Here is a 17,192-nt window from a genome sequence, read left to right as displayed (position 1 = left end):
ATCTCTGACTGGCTGGAAGCAGGACTTACCTAATGCAGAACAGCTTAGATACCCAATAAAAAATGATGCTTGGATTAAAATATTAGAAAGCCTAGGTAAAAATGACCTCATTTTAGTGAGATTGTGACATGAAGTCACCCAAGTTTAATTGGTCATTTCCTGAGCTGGGCTTTGGCTGGTGCCCTGGCCACACCAGCAGCACCTGGTTCAGCCGAAAAGAGCTTCCTGCAGAGGCATCGCAGGACACGTCCCAAAGGGCAAAAGCGGGGCTGAATTTCCTGACACAGCTGTAATCCACATGATGCTCGAGTGTTCCTGGAGACTAAACAAGCTCGAGCAGGGTGGCTCTGTAGCTGTCTTGTCCCCACAGTGCTGCTTGCTGTTGTGGTGAGGGGTAGGGCTTTGGAAGGATGCTGCTGAGGCTCAGGGGGTGTGTGTGGGAGGTTTCACAAATTGCTTTTTAATCAACCACTTTGATTTCAGAAATCTGCACTCAAGCTGCTCCTCTCCACCTGTAACTGTATTTCTACTTCCCTGTCATACAACCTCAGCCTGAAGCCTACAGCGTTCATTCTCTCTTTTCATATCCTTTTGGAAATGGAGTAAGTGACTCTTTCTTCCTGTTTGTTCAAATAGCATGCCACCCATTTCACAGTAAAGGCAGATTTCCCCCTCAATTGTTTTAGTTTGTATAAAAGTCATGTAAACTAAGAGAGAAGCAGCCCTCCGCTGTAGGGGTGGTCTCCTTCTGCTAATTGCAGATCCCGAACTTCCTTTGTGTGCTGCTGCTGCTGACAGCCCGGGTTGTGCCGGCTCCCAGCTGCTTCAAGCAGCGACGGCGGGCGGATTTACCCGTATGGGACGGATCAGTGAGACTGCTCCAGAGGTCACTTGAGGAAGAACATGGCTTTTATAAAATGCCCCTGCACAGGGGTGTAATCATCAGTCAGAAGAAAACAAGAGGGTGACAGGGACACAGCGTTTGCTCGGCAAGTGGGAAGGGGAGAGCTCTGGTGGGCATCTTAGCTGGGAGCTGGTGCAGGGTTAGCGCTTCCCTTCCTGGAGAGAGGAGGGTGGTGCGTCAGTAAATGAAGCTGCAAGACTTGAATCGCTGTAATTAGGCCGTCTCTGCTAAGGGATATACTGGTCAAGTGTTTTCAGAAACAGTTTAATAGTTCATGTTCATTGAGGCCTCACTCTGACCAGACGCAGCCTGGCCCGGACCCTGCAGCGCAACTCAGGATGCTGGTCCTTGAGGCTGGCCATGTGGCAGGGCCACCCTGCCAGGGTCATGGCTTCTTCACGGGTGAACCTGTGCCTGCTCTTTGAGCAGATGCCCTTCAGCAAGTGCTTCGCTTTGCTCTTTAAAGCACCAGCGCTCAAATGATAGCACACTTGCCCCTGCGGTCATGCAGTCACAGCCAGTTTGGGAGCCTTGAAGGCTGGGGTGGGGCAGTTAATGCTGGGGACAAGCGTGACACATGCTCCTCTGGTTTTTGAACAGATCTTCCTGGCACCCAAGAGTGAGGCACTGCCTAGGTGGTCCCGGGTCAGCAGGGAGGACTGGGGACAGCTTTTGCGTCTGGAAAAATGTCCTTTGGTGCAGTTCAGGAGCCTGCAGAGACTTTCCCTTTTCTGTGGCATTTCTGATCTCCACAGGGAAGAGCAGTGTCTGTGTGTCCCTGCCCAAGCTGGCATGGACATGCCATGGGAGAGCTGGCACCCTGCCGCCCGCACTGCTTTCCTCAAGGTCGGTGGGCACTGCGCTGCTGGCACTGCCACCCCCTCGTGCATGGCAGCCAGCACGTGGCTCCGCCACGGCTTAAAACGTGGGCAAAGCACCGAGGTCATTTAGATACTTCTGGAGCTTTTGCCTTTAACCTCCTGGATAGCAAAGGAGGGCTTTTTTTTTTTTTTTAATTTTTTTTTTTGCCTTTTGCTCCTTAAAGGGATGTCCCGGGACGGTGTAGGGCACTGTTAGTCGGCAGCTGGTTTGGGGCCAGTAATGGCATCGCCCCCCCTGCCTGGCAGGTGCCCTGGAGCGGATCCATCTAAGGAGATGGAAACATCAGGTCAGGTAATTGTCAGGGTGATGTGAACGTTGCGATTCATACGTTATTTTAGTAACACTGACAACGGTTTTCCTTACACGTCCCCGTGGCGGCTGGAGCTGAGGCCAGCGGTGTGGCTGGGGGAGGCTGCGGTGTGGTGCATGGTGGCAGGGCTGGGGGGCATGCGGGTGGGGGCCCACCGCGGGGCTGGGGGAGATGGGCTGTTGCACCCCAGTGTTCGGAAACAGATCTGTCTACTCCAAGCGCTGTGCCTTAATGTGCTGCTCCCTACTCTGCCCGATTTAGGGGTGGACGTGGTCATATTTCTGCTGCTCCTTGTGCGGGGTGGGGGCAGGAGGAGGCCTGCGCTGAGCTCCACGTGAGGGCGAGCACCACGCCGCTTCAGCAGGTCCCCAAGGTGCTGTGCCCCACTCCTTCACCTGCTCCCCAAACCTAATGCCAGAGGTTCGGGCTGGTTGTGGGGGAAGGCGGTCGAGACGCTCCGTGGGGTATTTTTCTGCCCCACCGCAGGAGGAGGCAGAACCCAAAGCCTGTCCTTGTCCCGCTGGAGGAATCGATGCCGGGCACTGTGGCACAGCCGAGCGGGCTGTTGCAGCTGGTGTGGCGCAGGCCCCTCGGCCACCCGGGGCTGACAACGCGGGAGGGTCCCCAGGAGCGGTCCCGGGCCCAGCCACTCGCCTCCAGTGCTCAGTGCCTCTGCGTGCCGGCGGCTGCCTGGGCACGGGGAGGGCCTGGCTGAGCCGGGCGGCGTCCTGCCGGCTCGGCGGCGGCTTCAGCCTCCTGCAGAGGAGGAGGAGGAAGAAGTTTCGGCCGCCGTGGGGAAGGCGGCCCCTGGGGAGGGCTCCCTGGGGGGACCCCTCCATCCTCCCGGGCAGCGCACAGCGAGCGCAGGTGGGGAGGCTGGCGCCCCTGCCCGGGCAGCGCGGGGCCGGGCACCACGGGGCGGGAACGGCGGCGGCCGGGGGTGCCTGCGCTGCGCCCCTTCCCCCGCACGCCCCCGGGAGCGCCCGCAGGTGGAGGCCGCGCCGCCGGGGGTGCCCATCCCGGAGGGGTGCCCATCCCGCGAGGGTGCCCATCCCGGGGGGGATGCCCAACAGGCGGGGTGCCCATCCCGGGGGGGAATGCCCATCCCGGGGGGGGGGGTGCCAGCCCACCGGGGATGCTGCCGCCGGTCCCCGCGCCGCCGAACGGGTCCGCGCGTGGCCCCCACCGCCCTGCGGCGGACACGCGTGGGCGGAGCGGCGGGGCGGGGCGGGCGGCGGCGCGGCGCGGAGGGGAGCGCGCCCGCAGAGAGCCGCGCTCGGCAGCGCCCGCTCGGCAGCGCCTCCCGCCGCCGCGGCACCATGTGGCAGCCGGCCACGGAGCGGCTGCAGGTAGGCGCGGGCGGGGGTCCGGCCCGGGGCGGGGGGCCCGGGCCCGCGGAGCTGCCCGGGGAGGGCGGCGGGGGCCGTGGCGGCGGGAGCGGGGCCGGCGGAGCATCATCCCCCGGTACCGGGAGTTTGTTGCAACTTCTCCCCCCGCCTCCGCGGAGGGGGGGCGGCACGGGACGCACGCACGGACACTCGGGCGGTGCCGGGGGAGGGAGGCGCTGCCCCGGCCGCGTCCGGCTGCCGCTGCCCGGCGGGGTTCGGTGCGGGGTTCGGTGCCGGCCCCGGGCGGCGGCGCGGCGCGAGAAGCGCTGTTCTAGGGGCTTCTCCCCCGCACCCCTCAGGTGAGGGGTAGCCCTGCCGGCCCGGCCGCCCCCGACCCGCGGTGCGGAGCGGGGCGCGGGGGTCCCAGCTCCGCGGAGCCGGGCGGCAGCGCCCGGGCGGGGCGGGGGGCGCGGGGCCGGGGTCCCTCCGCCGGCCGCCCGCAGCCTCTCGCGGCGGGGCGGGCGCCGCCAGCTCTGCCTCCGCGGCTTTGCATGTATGTTTTTATGCATATTTCATATTCCGGGTGAAATCTGAGACAGGCAGGGAGCAAGATGCAATAAAACTCACTTGTAGTGCCCCTCTGTCGATTTCACATAGTTTTCCAGAGCAAGTGTCTAGTGCGAGAGACTGGGACATTTTAAATAGAGAATCAGCGGTGGTAGCAGATGACAAGAGGCGTTACTACTTGCTTTTGCAATTCACATTGAGAGCTTGCTTTGATATCGTCAAGCAGAAAATTCAGCAGTTTGATTTGAGTTGATAGTAAAGCCCAGCCGAGCAGAGCCATGGGCTTTAATCTGCACCAGCCAGTAACAGGAATAATCCCTGTGTTTAAAAAGCCATACTTTTCTCTATGAGAAACTTCATTTTTCATGGATAGGAGCGATGTACCACATCCATAGTTTATGGATTCCAGGGTAAAAACTATGTGAGCGTGTTATTATTTATTTGTTTCCCCATGTTAGCCAGAAACCTCTCTACTAAGGAGTTACGATCTTGGGCCGGGGGAGGAAGGGGGGGGCTGCAGGGGAAGGACCTGAGGAGGCTGCACCCAGCTTTGGGGAGCAAAGGAGAAAGTGAGGGGGGGAGGAAGGAAGGGAAAAGCTGAGGTTAGTAGTGCTGTGCTGGTCTGGATCGTACGGACTGGCTATGTGCCCTCTTTGTGGAATTGGGAGATGAATAAGATACTAATATTGCAAATATCTGATGCAGCCTACAAGAGCACGCAAGGCTAAAGAGAACCAGGTGCATATGTTTTGCAGAATTAAGCTGTGAGTAACCTTATTTAGCTGCCTCATGTATCCCATGTGCTGGTAGGGGTCTTGCCTTAGGGAGGGGGTGGGAAAGGCTGTGGGAAGCCGGGGATGCTCGCTGAGCCTCTCACTTACCTACTGCAGCACGACACAGGCCTGTAGCAAGGGGAGCCTGCGCTGCTCCCAGCTGCTGCAGGGGAGCCACAAGCACCAAAGTTCTCAGCAGTGGCCACTGGCTTTGTGCAACCTAGTGTTGGTTGCCTCTAGCTGGAGGCTCCAGGTATCCTGAGCCTCCCACAGTGCTGAGTGCCTCTAAAAGCAGTTCCTGCCAACAGGAGTTTCTGGGGAAGTACGTGAACGGCTGTAGGTGCTCTTAAAAAAACAAGCCAGAGGGATCCAGAATTGCAGAATTCAACGATGCTTTGGACTTGTACCAGCTCTTAAAATGGGGAGAAGGGGAAAGCCTTGGAGAAGTCACAAGGAGCCTGTAATAATTCTGGGTTCGCACAAGAGGTTAAATAATGTATTGAGCAGTGGACAAAACGAATGCAGTGAGTGCAAGGATGCTGGGAATAACTAGGATGTGATCTTACTCCATATACACATGAGCCAGAGTTGCATTGGCAATATTTTAATATGCCCAACTCCTTTGAATTTTTTTTTTTCCATAAAAGCTTTGAAACTTGGTCATTTCAAGTAGCCTGATCTACCTTTCTGTCTCCAAGAACCACATGTAGTGCATCGCCAGCCTGGCCAGAGCTGCTGGCAGCGCTGCCCAGCCCCCTCGGGGAGAGCCTGTGCAAGGCAATAAGTGCATGTTTTTTCCCTTCTTTCTTCCCCTCAACATCTTGATTCAGTTTCAGGTGTCCCATTTTGCTGTTGTTGTTCCCTCTGCCAGGGTCCCTCTCTCCTGGCTTCCAGCTGCTGTGAAACAATTATTGGCGCCGGGTGTTGAAGGGAGACCCTCTGCTTGTCTGTGGTGTCACAAGTGCTCAGCCTGGCTGGCAAGCACGTGTTGGGGGGGTGCTGGGCTTGGGTTTGTGGTTGTAGCAGGGGGGTATTTGGTCACTGGTTAAAGTAGATGACGTCTTATGGTCTCCATTCACAAATTCTGTGATAACAGGTTATACCAAGTTGCTACTGTAGGTTATTTGGGGGATGTATAATGGCAGGTCCAGCCCTGTCTTCTGTAGGTTTTCCTTGGAGCTGATGTATGGGTGCAGGCAGCGTGGAGCTGGCACAGCTGTCTTGACATTTTAATGTGTAAGTTGTATGTGGTTTAATTTTGACCCGGATGTGTCCTGCATTAATACCCATCTGTGGCGAACTGCAGGTCTGTTGTTGGTCCATCTTGTAGCTCTGTGCTAAGTAAAATGGTAGAGAAAATATTTTCATCTTTCAGAATATTTCTTTTGGCCTGGTTCAGTAAGGGAAAGTATGAACTGACTTTGGAAGTGGATGCCTGTTTGTATGGGTCAGTTCTGCCCTCGTTGGTAAGGCAAACTGTGTATGTTTAACTTAAATGATAGCGAGCATCACAGTGTGAAGACAAGGTGTGCAATGATGATCTATTGTTTGTGGATCTTCTTTCCCAGTCCCATGCAGTGTATGACAAGGCTGCATGTTCCTGGTCTGTGGCCGCTTGTGTAAAATCTGCTTTTGTTCCAAATGTGCTCAGTCCTGTCAAGTTTCACAGTTTGTGCTGAAATTTTTGGCATTGACTAGATGGGTACAATTCCAGTAGTGAGGTCAGCAGCAGAGCTCATGGGTATGCAATAGCAATGAAGTGTCATCAGCAGCTGGGTTACAAATATGTGGTGAGCTGGGGCATGAGCTGGACTTGTCCCCACTGCTGTCGTGGCCACTTGCTGCTGAAAGCTTCATTTGCTACTGAGATGGTCCCTTCCTGGGGCTTTTGTTTCTGGCTTTGCTGGAATAAGTCATGATCACTTGTTTTTTGGGTGGTGGGTTTTTTTTTTATTATTATTTTGTTTTGGTCACTCTGTTCTCCACTCCACTTCTCTCTGATGGAAGCTTTTCCTGTTATCCTGCTGCTTAATGAAGAAGCCCCACTGTTTCTGGACGATATGTTGAAATGAATTACATGGATTAGAAGAGTAAGCTAGAAAAACATAAATGTCCAGGTTTCTGGAATTTCCTTGAAAATATAATACAGTGAAGCCAGCTTTTTCTTCTGCGGTTCCTTTGCTTTCCCCTTTTGTGATTCTTTCACCTATAACAACATTGCAGTTACGTGCATTTTCTACAAAGTTAGTGGGACAGTCAGTTACATGGGAAACCGCACAGCTGGGATGTTGCAGGAATATACCATAGGGATCAGCAAGTCTCTGGTGTAGTGCTCAAGAAGATTATGATTTTGCAGGTGATACAGGCATTAGCATTATTCACACAATACAAAAGAGACGATCTGGGACTGTGTCTTTTTTGAAGACTTTCCCCCCCCCCCCCCCCCCCCCCCCCCCCCTTAATTCCTGTGGCAGCATTCCTGGTTTGTGTTCAGTAAAATGTGGGTGGACGTACTGCACATATGCATGCCTCCATGCCTCCTCTGCTGGAGCAGCGACTTGGGGGTGGGGGTGGCTTCAGGTATGTAAGGGTTGTTCTCCCTGCTGGGAGTGCTGAGGCTCCAGCGCAGGGTTTGCTGTACCTTCTGGGTATGGTTTTCATTGCTGCGTTTGCAGCAGACCTTATTGACGGTTATAAGCAGTGCGCTCTGATTTTTGGCTTGACGTTTGTGGCAGCAGCACTAGTTGAAACAATGCCGAAAATTTTCTGAAATCTTTCTTTAAAATTATTTCCAAATGTACCCTCTGTGCCTGGTTTGGGACATGGAGGGTTGGGAGCCCCTGGCGGCACAGCTGTGATGTTGGAGCCGCAGGCTTCAGCGATGCTCCCATGAGGACTCTGAAGTGGTTTTTGAAAACAAGCAAGGTCTTGGTGCAGTTTTGTATGCCTGTCGGAGAGATGACTGCTATTTGCTTTGAAACCTGAATTTTCCTGGAAGCTTGATGCCAGACATTGTTTCTAGATAATAAATCCCAGTGGGTGCATACTTTCCGAGGTCATGCTGTTTATAAGACCTGTTTATAAGTGTTCCTGCTTCTCATAACACGTGTAGGTAATAGGGATTGCCGTGTCCAAATCCATTTTCCCCTGGAGTGGGAGCCACAGCAGTGCTGGTGCTGCCCAGCCTCGTGCTGCAATGCCGGGCGTCCCTGAGCTGAGCTGTGCCCACGAGCCCTGCTTTTGGAGAAGCTCTCGCTTTTCTTCTGCAAGTAGTAGTTGGTGGCACCTCATGTGAGTGGGGGTCAGCTAGCAGGGAGCAGACAGGAGGGCCGTGTTGTGGAGCTGGCTCTCATCCTGCATCCTGCTCCTGCCCATGGGTCCAGGTGGGAAAACGCTGCTCTTTCACATGCTTTTCCTGGGCAGGCAGTTGCCTCTGGCTAAGCTGTTGCTCAGTTTCTGCCATCACCCGGGACTGCCCCAAACCACTGGGGCAGTGAGGGAGACCCCCTTGCTTTCTGCTGCCTCCCGGCTTTGGGGCTGGGCATCCTTTGGTGAAGTGTCTTCATGAGGATGTGCAAATGGCCAAGTGTTCACGGTAGGACTTCAATGACTCTGTCTGCTCACCTGGAAATCCAATATTCTTACTGAAACGCACAGTTTTGCACCATTTCTGGGAAAGGATTTAGTAGCAGGTGGCTATGGTGTATTTCTCATACTGCTGGATTTATTTCTTTTATAAAATAGAGTTCCACATCTCTTCTAACGTGCTGTGAAATACTGTGGGGGAGAGCTGTGCGCGGGTGAGATGAGGTGCAGTGAAGCAGGTGATGGAGGGCCCTCCTTTAGTGGGACAAGTTTGATTCCCAGAACCCAGAGGCTTAATTTTGCCATCACGTAACTTGTGCAGCCCCTATGAAGTCCGTGGGAAATATGTTTGTGTAAGACTGCTTTACCACAGGCTTTGAGTTGCTGGTGTAATTTACCTCCATGTCATTGAGATACAGTAGTAAAAACACAGCGTAGCTGTTAATGGAAGTGAAAAAAGTGAAAGCAGTGATTCTGGGGGTGTTGCTGCTCACCTTCTGGCCTGCCTGAGAGCACTGCTTTCCGAGGCTTCATAAATACATTGCTTGTTTTGCTGGGATTTGTTAACTGTACCCTCTACCACGTACTCTGAATCTATTGATACTTTCAGACACTGGGATGGCAGACTCTGTGCTAAATGCACACATAGTACATGCTTCCGCTACCACCTAGTATACGCATCAGATGCCTTTCCCATGTCAGGAACACTGAAACTCTTCACTCAAGAAAAGTCAGCCCTGGGCAGACGTGTGTGTATGTGATGGCTTTGAGGTAGCCGTGGGTGCAGTGGTTTTATGACAGGCGTTTGCATATGTTCAGATGTGATGAGGTTTTAGGTGCTATTGGTCCCTTAAAAATCAACTTCTCATCTATTATATGTCCAGTGCTCGCATGCATATGTATGTTAAAAAATGCAGTGTAAAGTCAGTTGAAACAACAGTTTTCCAATTTTTAAAAGCAGATGGAAAACCTCCTATTTAAACCAAATGCAAACAGGTTGTAAGTGTAAAGCACACAAACAGCTGTCTAGGCAGAAACCACTGCAAGACATGTATAGCAGGACTGATACTACTACTGAACTCTGGTTTCGTTAAAGATTATGTCAGAAGGAAAAAGTGAAAAGCATTTGAAATTTAAGCTTGAGTCATGTGAATGCAAATGTCCACGAAGTCTTACAGCCCAGTGTTTTGGCACTATATAGCTTCAGGATAGCTCTCAAGGCATCAGGTTTTGCACTAGTTTGCTACTATGAGTTTACAGCAGTCGGGGATCTTTAAAACAAAGCTCTGTGATTCCAGCAAGCTCATCTGGCACCACTTAGCTTGGGCAGTTCCTTTTTTCTACATTATTTATTCTTTGTAGAAAATGAATGGCTCTGGAAAAATGCTAATTTTGGGAAGCATTCTATGACCAAAAGAAAATCAAAATCAGTGACTGCCTTGTGGAAAGCCCCATGGGAAATGATTTTAAGGGTTCTTTTATAGTGTACTACTAGTTTCTGTTTATGAAGCTGACAGCCTGTTTGATGACCAAGAAAAATAATAATAATAAAAAAATAAAGCAATGATTTCCTTGAAGGAAGACAAACTGAAGTGTTCAGTGTAAGTAGTTCAGAATTTTTAACTACCTGTTTCTTATTTTCTCTTTGTCCCTGGTGGCAGCCAGCAGGACAGTCAGCACTGTAGTGTCCAGAGCCTTACGGTTTCCTTCCAGGCAGGATTGTGTTCACAGCAGATGTGCCTTCAGCTGGGCGGTGGGAGGTGTGCTGTGCTGCCGAGGCTTTGTGCGAGCATCCTCACGCGTAGAGAAGTACGGTGGTGACTTCGTTTGCAATTTGGCACTCTGTGTAAGCAAGATGAGAGTCTGACCCAGAGACATGTCACGTGTAGCTGAAAAGTCCCTTTAAGCAATGTTTAGTCCTTGCCTTTTTTTATCCCCCGTGGTGCTTTCATGTATAATAATTCAACTTATTTGCACTTCAAATAATAACTGGAAAAGTTACAGGTGACAGTAGTGTTAGTCTTCTGGGCTGTTTCAGAGTAAGTGCATCAGAACTCTTTGACCAAAGATTTTAAATGTGGGTGATTGTAACTGTGTCAAAGACCTAACAGGGCTTTTCGTAATGTGTTTTTCCTGATGAAGTACTGGAAATCTGGAGTGGCAAATATAAATCTTTGATGCGTAGAATCTTAAGGGAAAAAAATTTGTTTATTGCTGATCCTCTTTTAATGATGGTGCTTTGACAGGATTAGACTCAGCCTCATCATGATTAGGTTGATCTCATTGCACTGACCCTTACCTTAGCAGTCCGGTGATGGCTTCTGAAGCGTTGGTCCTTCTGAAGAACCTCCATGCCTGTTTTCATCGGGAGCATTTAAACAGTAACCACTTTTCTGACAAAATAATTATCAGTGGTAATAATTCCAACGTCGATTTTAAAATGTAAAAATTTTACCATTCCAGCTGTCTGCCTCTGTCCCCTCAGAGGCTTCCCCTGCTCTGTCACACTGAATGCTTCAAGGGGAGGGGGTGGGAGGTCTGGAGTGGGTCAGGGGCCTTTTTGGGGCCATTTCACTCCCTCTCACAGCTTAATGGCTGGTGATGCTTCCAGGCTACGTTAACCGCTACATTTCGGACCTGAGTTTCTAGTGATGAGTGTTCCTGATGGAGCGGTGCTGTGGGTGCCACGCTGCTCGGTTGGGCTCCCCGCGCTGCAGCGCGGGCGGTGGGCGCCCTTGCGCTGTACCCCTGCGTGGCGTTGGCTCTGCGTCATGCCAGGCAATTTTCAAATGCCTCCTCCTGTGAAAACATTTTCTCCAGATATATTTGATGGGAACTGCCAAGAAGCTGAACGCAGATAGAAAGTTAATTAAGTGTCCTGAAGCTCAGATCTGTGGCCACCTCTTTCTTCCCATGCCAGGCTCCCTCTTGGATTTGAGAGATGGTTATTCCATACGTTTGTGTGAAGCTTTCGGAATGACCTTAGAGTAAGTTTCCAAGTATTCAGAGCCTCTGCTAAGGGCCAGGCTTTTCCAGAGAGCATTTTACCTGGTAGACTCAGCTCTTCTGAAAACTTGTCCGCTCATTCAGTGTCTGGAGAGAAATGATGTTCAGAGTGGTCCCACTGGTAGAGTGGCTACCCTGAAGATCTCACAGTGGCACCTGGTCCAAGGTCCACTGGCGTCAGTACCAGCCTTGTGCCTGACTGGATTGTAGAGCAGGGCAGTAATCCTGCCCCTGGGGCTGTTACAGATGATCCAGAAAGTTTGTATAGTCTCATTTAAACCAAACATTTCTGCATGCTGTGGAGCTTCTTCCTGAGAGTGTCTGCTGGCTGGAAGCCAGGACAGAGGAGTTTGGGGTCTGCAGGGGACCAAGGGCACCGGACCCCTGTGGCGATGGGGGCAACATCAAATACATCATCCCAGCCTGCAAGTTTCTGGCTCTCCGTTCCCTCCCTGAGCCTGGGTGTTGGGAGACAGGGGGACAGTGGGACGCAGCGTTTCCTCTCTGAATAGCTGCAGGGGGAGGCTCTCCAGAGCGATTCTCAGCTGCTCTGCAACTTCCCTGTAGCTGGAGACTGGTTTTCCTGCTGTCAGGATTAATCTGTGCTTTCTGAGCCGATGATGATGATACTGACCTGAAAATGGTCTAGTTTCCTGGGGAGGGAAATTACCCCTCCCTCCAGTCCTTCTGGTTAAAAAAACCAGGTAAACAACATTTCTGTTGTTATTCATCAGAACAATCAGAAGTGAAATTAATATGCTGAACTTGGATTTTAAATATGTTAAAAAAATTTGTCGTCAGTTTTCTAGTATTTCCTTTTGCTGGGGAGAGGAACACTGCAAGAAGAGTTGTGTCATGGTGGGCTGCTTCTTCTGGCTCCAGCTTGGAGCTGCAGAGCACAAAGGCAAACAGCAAAATTGTTAGAAAAAAATGTCAGATTTCAAAAAGAGGGTTTTAATCTTTTTTCCTTTCATTTGAGACTATTTATTTAACAGAACCTTTTGCCCATTTTTAGCTCTTCCATCTGGAATTTATTATTTTTTTCTGGTTTTTGACCAGAAAAGTACTTTTTGGAACGTAGGCAAACACCAAGCTGCAGCTCCCTGAGCTGCCTGGGTGTCAGGCAATAGCGTGTATCCCTGCCTTGGCACTCGCACAGTGCATCAGCGGAAAATGGCAGTGAATTTCTTATATCTTTCACAAAATTACCAGGTTAAGCATCTTTAAATTTTTTCCCTAGTCCACGGGAATTTTCTGTGCCTGACTCTAAGTTTGAATCAGAAAGTGTAGAATCTTGAATCTTGTCCCAGTGCTTTAAAGAAGGAGCCTGTACAGCACAGATCTGCACAGGCTTCAGTTTTCACAGCTGTGGTCTGTTGTTTGGATTAGAATCAGAAGGAAAGATATTTTGAAAATTTTACATCGGTCCTCTCGATAGTTTGGCTGAAAGGGCCTATTGAGCTTGGTACCGCGTGTTTGAGAAACTCCTGATAGTAAAGACAGCTTTGGTGCCTCGTGCTGAAATGAACTGCTGGAGGGATGTGCAGTGATGCTGGGGAGTGCTGCGTGGTTAACTTTTCTGGTAGGCACCAAAGAGTGACCCCAGCAGTGACTCTCAAGACACCTGAAGGCTGGTGATGCTCCAGCCAGGGACGAGGCTCAGGGGTCGGCAAGGGCACTGAGCCTGCCCCCAGCCGGCTGGGCTGCCCCCAGGAGCTGTGGGTTTGTGACCCTGCTCCCCCGCCCCGGGCTTTGGGGCACTGCCACCAACAAAGCTGCCGGCTGGGACATGTGGTCAGATGATGGGGGAAGTGGAGGCCTCTCTCTCACATTCTTGGTGGTGAAGCATCAGTGCCAAGGTCTGCAGGAGGGACGTTAGCTTCTGCGGGACTGGACAGTTCGCTTTGATAAATGTGTGTTAAATCTCTCAGCTTTAAGAGTGCAGCCTTATCTCTGCATGTACAGATATGCTTTCGAATCTATTAACTTTTATCTTGCCGTTTGAGATGGCGATGTAACTCTTCAGTGGTTTGTAAGGAATGTTAGGAAGCATTTGTTTGTGAGTGATGGGTTTGTTTTGATCTAGTGTTTAGAGGCTCTTTTTTTATCAAAACGCCTGAAGCTTGGTGCTAGCATGTGTAACATTTTCAGAGGGCAGTGTTTTAAGCTTGTACCTCTAAAATACAGAGCTGCTATAGAAGGGAGAGTTGTGCAGTTTGAAGTGTTACAGGAACCCAGATGGGTTCTGCTGTTGCCTTTTCTCACAGATTGGTGTTGCAATATTCAGTTCTTTCTTGTAGCTTTGGGGTCGTGTGTGCCTCCCCGTCACAATCCTGCAGCTTCTGGCTCAGTAACAGGGCTCACGCTTCCAAGGACTTACCCTGCTGCAAAGACTTGGGGTTTTGTTTTCCTCGACAGGTATCATGGATGGAGTTCAGATCATTTCCTTGTGGGTGTCCAGTGGGGGCTGGGGCTGCCTGGTGTAGGAAATAGCCCCATCAGAAATACTGGGCTGGCTGCAGGGTCTGCAGAGGTGAAGGGCAGTCGTTCTGTGCATCACAGCAAGCCTGGAACCAGTCGCTAAATGAACGAGGTGTCTGCCTTTCATAATCAAGGGTGATGAAAAGCCCTGGCATTTCACTTCCACCCCATCTCCTGGGGGTGCTGGTCGGCAGCCGCTGAACGTAAGCCATCAGTGTGCCCAAGTGGCCAACAGCATCGTGGCTTGTATCCAAAACAGTGTGGCCAGCGGGACCAGGGCAGTGACTGTCCCCCTGCACTCGGCACTGGTGAGGCCGCCCCTCGAATCCTGGGTTCAGTTCTGGGCCCCTCGCTGCAGGAGGGACGTAGAGGGGCTGGAGCGTGTCCAGAGACGGGCAGCGGGGCTGGGGAAGGGGCTGGAGCACAAGTCTGATGGGGAGCGGCTGAGGGAACTGGGGGGGTTTAGCCTGGAGAAAAGGAGGCTCGGGGGGACTTTATTGCTCTCTACAGCTCCCTGACAGGAGGCTGTAGGCAGGTGGGGTCGGTCTCTTCTCCCAAGTAACAAGTGACAGGGCAAGAGGAAGTGGCCTCGAGTTGTGCCAGGGGAGGTTGAGATCGGATATGAGGAAAAATTTCTGCACTGAAAGGGCGAAGCACTGGAACAGGCTGCCCAGGGAGGTGGTTGAATCACCATCCCTGGAGGTTTAAAAAATGCATAGATGTGTTTAGGGACACGGTTTAGTGACAGACTTGGCAGTCCTGAGCTAACAGTTGGACTTGATGACCTCAAAGGTCTTTTGCAACCTAAATGATTCTGTGTTTCAGGACAATTAAAAATATTCACTGGAGTTCTAGTTAGTCCCTGTTTAATTGTTCCTTTCCTGAAGCCACTCTCCCACATCCTTCTCCCGTTTAAAATGCTGACAAGTTTCAGGCTTCAGAAGTGGTGGAGCTCATCTCTCCTAAGGAAAGTCGTATTTGAAGAGATTGTGAGCTACAGGAGCTAGCAGACATGAGTTATGGCAAGATCTTCACCTGGAAACAGACGTTCCAGAGCTGCAGCTTGGAGATGTCAGCCCCGTGGTTAAACAAACTCCCACTGGTTTTCTGAGCTTGGGACTGGGCTCCAGTGGGTCAGAGCAGGGGGCCAGCTGTGTGGGGCAGAGAGGTCTGTGTAGGTGAAGGTGTCTGGGGATGTTTGTCAGAAAGGCAGAATCGAAGGAGGCTTTGGACTAATGTAAAATGCTTTGTAGAGATACAGATCTGCTGGGGCAGGAGGAGCAGCTCGGCAGCTGGGGTCCAGAAGGGTCCACGAGCGGCCAGGGGTCAGGCATGGCCCGGGAACCCTGTCTGCAAAAAACTTGCACTGAAACAGCTCACTTCTCCTTGGTTTAAAGTATTTTCAGAGGGCATTTATTATTTTTTTTCAGGTTAAGATTTTTATTTCTCAACATCAGAAGTTATTCATGCTGCTTACGTGATGTTAGTGAAACAGCCGCGTGCAGTGGGCAGCGTTGGCCAGGGGAATGCCCATCCCTTGTGTGTTGTGAAGCTTACGGTGCTGGTTCTGGAGTTCTGTAACAGCCTGAGCTCTTGTTCCTCTGTTATGGTCTGAGGGTGTCCGTACGTGGACGTGGAGCTTTCCAAGATAAGCAAAGTGAATGTGGTTTGGCATTTAAATCACTGATGTATCAAGCCAGAGAATTTCAGAAGCCATTAATGTCTAAAGAGATGTCATTTTGTTCGCTTGGGGATAAACTTTGCCCCTGTTAATATGTGCGTCTTTTTTTTGGTCCAAATTCAGATCTTGAGAACATTGCCATAAATCTCAGTGCCATTGCTAATGCCAGCGGCATTACTGTGTGTTTCTTTTACCCTGATTGAGAAGAAACGTCATGTGTTTTCAAGAGTCCAAATTCTACCTGATTTTTTTCATCCTTTTTTTTTTTAAAAAAAAAAAAAAAGACTAGATATATGTGACAAGATTTAATGTCTGAGAGTGCTGAACTGAATGTTTGTGTATGACTCTTTTTGGAAAGCATGTGTGACTGAAGTCATTCCGTACCGGTTCCTGATGCTGTTTGGATAAGGGGCTGCTACGTATCTGACCAAGGAACGCCTGTGTCACGCTGTGAGCTCACCTCCCCTTTGCTTTGCGGTGGGTGGGGGGAAAACTGCTTTACAAAATATTTATGGCACGTTAATACGCCTCCCGGTCGTGTGGTTCCTGCCCTGTGCGCAGGGACGTGGCTGTCCCAGTGGCTGGGAGCAGCACTGGCTGCAGCCTGCCGCCCCGCTTCAGAGCTTCAGCAAATATTTGTGTTTTTCAGCTGAAAACTGTATTTCTTACTTGTGAATCTAGTGTGTTTCTGAGGCCTTTTCTTGTTTTCATATTTTGAGGTGAAAACTTCATGTATTTGTTTCTTCAAAGGGTTTAAAATGCCCACTCTGCTTTTTATTTTATTCAGCATTTCTCAGGAACAAAAAAAGTGTTCCTTCCAGCAGCTGTTCTTACAGGGCTAAAGTTAGAGATCAGACTGCCTCATCCTGGGAAAAAAACATTGTTACCAGCATTCTCTTAGTCTCAAATCCATGTGTGGGACAACAGGAAAGTGCAGTCCTGTTCTTCCCCCTTACACCAAAATATGTCTGGTGATTTGAAAAAAAATTTTTTTTCCCAGATTTTTAAACAGCTTTCTGTGAGGTTTTTACATCTGGTCTCCTTGCTGAGCTTTCCAACTTGGTAGAAGCCTGCATAAAATCAGACTGAAGCATTTGCTTTAAAATGGCATAGTCCTTACGGTGCCACACCAGTGCCACGCGTGACTTCCCACGTTGGTAGCAGAGTGATGCTGTGAGCTTGAAGGGTCGTTATCAGGAAGTTAGTTACTGTTAATCATGGCACCTGTGCTGCAGAGCCGCCAAGGCACAGTGGTTATGGCTGTGTAATAGAGTTTCCAGAAGGACAGGCTTTGTAGCATCCCAGTTAGTAGGTGTCAATAGGCAGCAGTACAGCTTTATTTAAGATGGAGTTTTATTAAAGCCCTTTTATTAGGACTGTTTGGCTGAAGGAGCAGGTGAAGGCTCCCTTGGCAGTGCCAGCAGGATCGGCTGGCCAGGGAGGAAGCAGGGCTGTCGGGACTGCACCAGGGCACCGGGCAACTGTTTTGCAATGGGAACAAACTGACACAGCACAACTTGTCCATCTGTTGGAGGTGTGGAGGAATGACTTTCAAGCATATCATTGCTTCCTTAACGTAATAAGTTTTTCCACTCGGGAAGAGGTGTTTGCAGTGCCAGCGATGCCAAGGTGACACTGTGCAATGGATCTTCTACGCAGTGTGGTGATGTTACCC

General features: G+C 50.9%; 1 protein-coding gene across 1 annotated transcript in view; it reads left to right on the top strand.

Annotated features, from left to right (window-relative positions):
* Nucleotides 1-3,335: 3,335 nt before the first annotated feature.
* The window catches only part of PID1 (phosphotyrosine interaction domain containing 1), a 91,200-nt gene continuing 77,343 nt past the window's right edge, over nucleotides 3,336-17,192 (top strand). Inside the window, exon 1 of the mRNA XM_040613706.1 lies at nucleotides 3,336-3,445. Coding sequence (XP_040469640.1) covers nucleotides 3,416-3,445 — 30 coding nt within the window. The 5' untranslated portion in view covers nucleotides 3,336-3,415. The remainder of the gene's footprint in view (nucleotides 3,446-17,192) is intronic.

Source organism: Falco naumanni, chromosome 13, assembly GCF_017639655.2.
Source record: "Falco naumanni isolate bFalNau1 chromosome 13, bFalNau1.pat, whole genome shotgun sequence".
In the NCBI taxonomy this organism is placed as follows: domain Eukaryota; kingdom Metazoa; phylum Chordata; class Aves; order Falconiformes; family Falconidae; genus Falco; species Falco naumanni.
The sequence above is the reverse complement of the archived record's forward strand: the minus strand, read 5'-3'. Positions and strand labels throughout refer to the sequence as shown.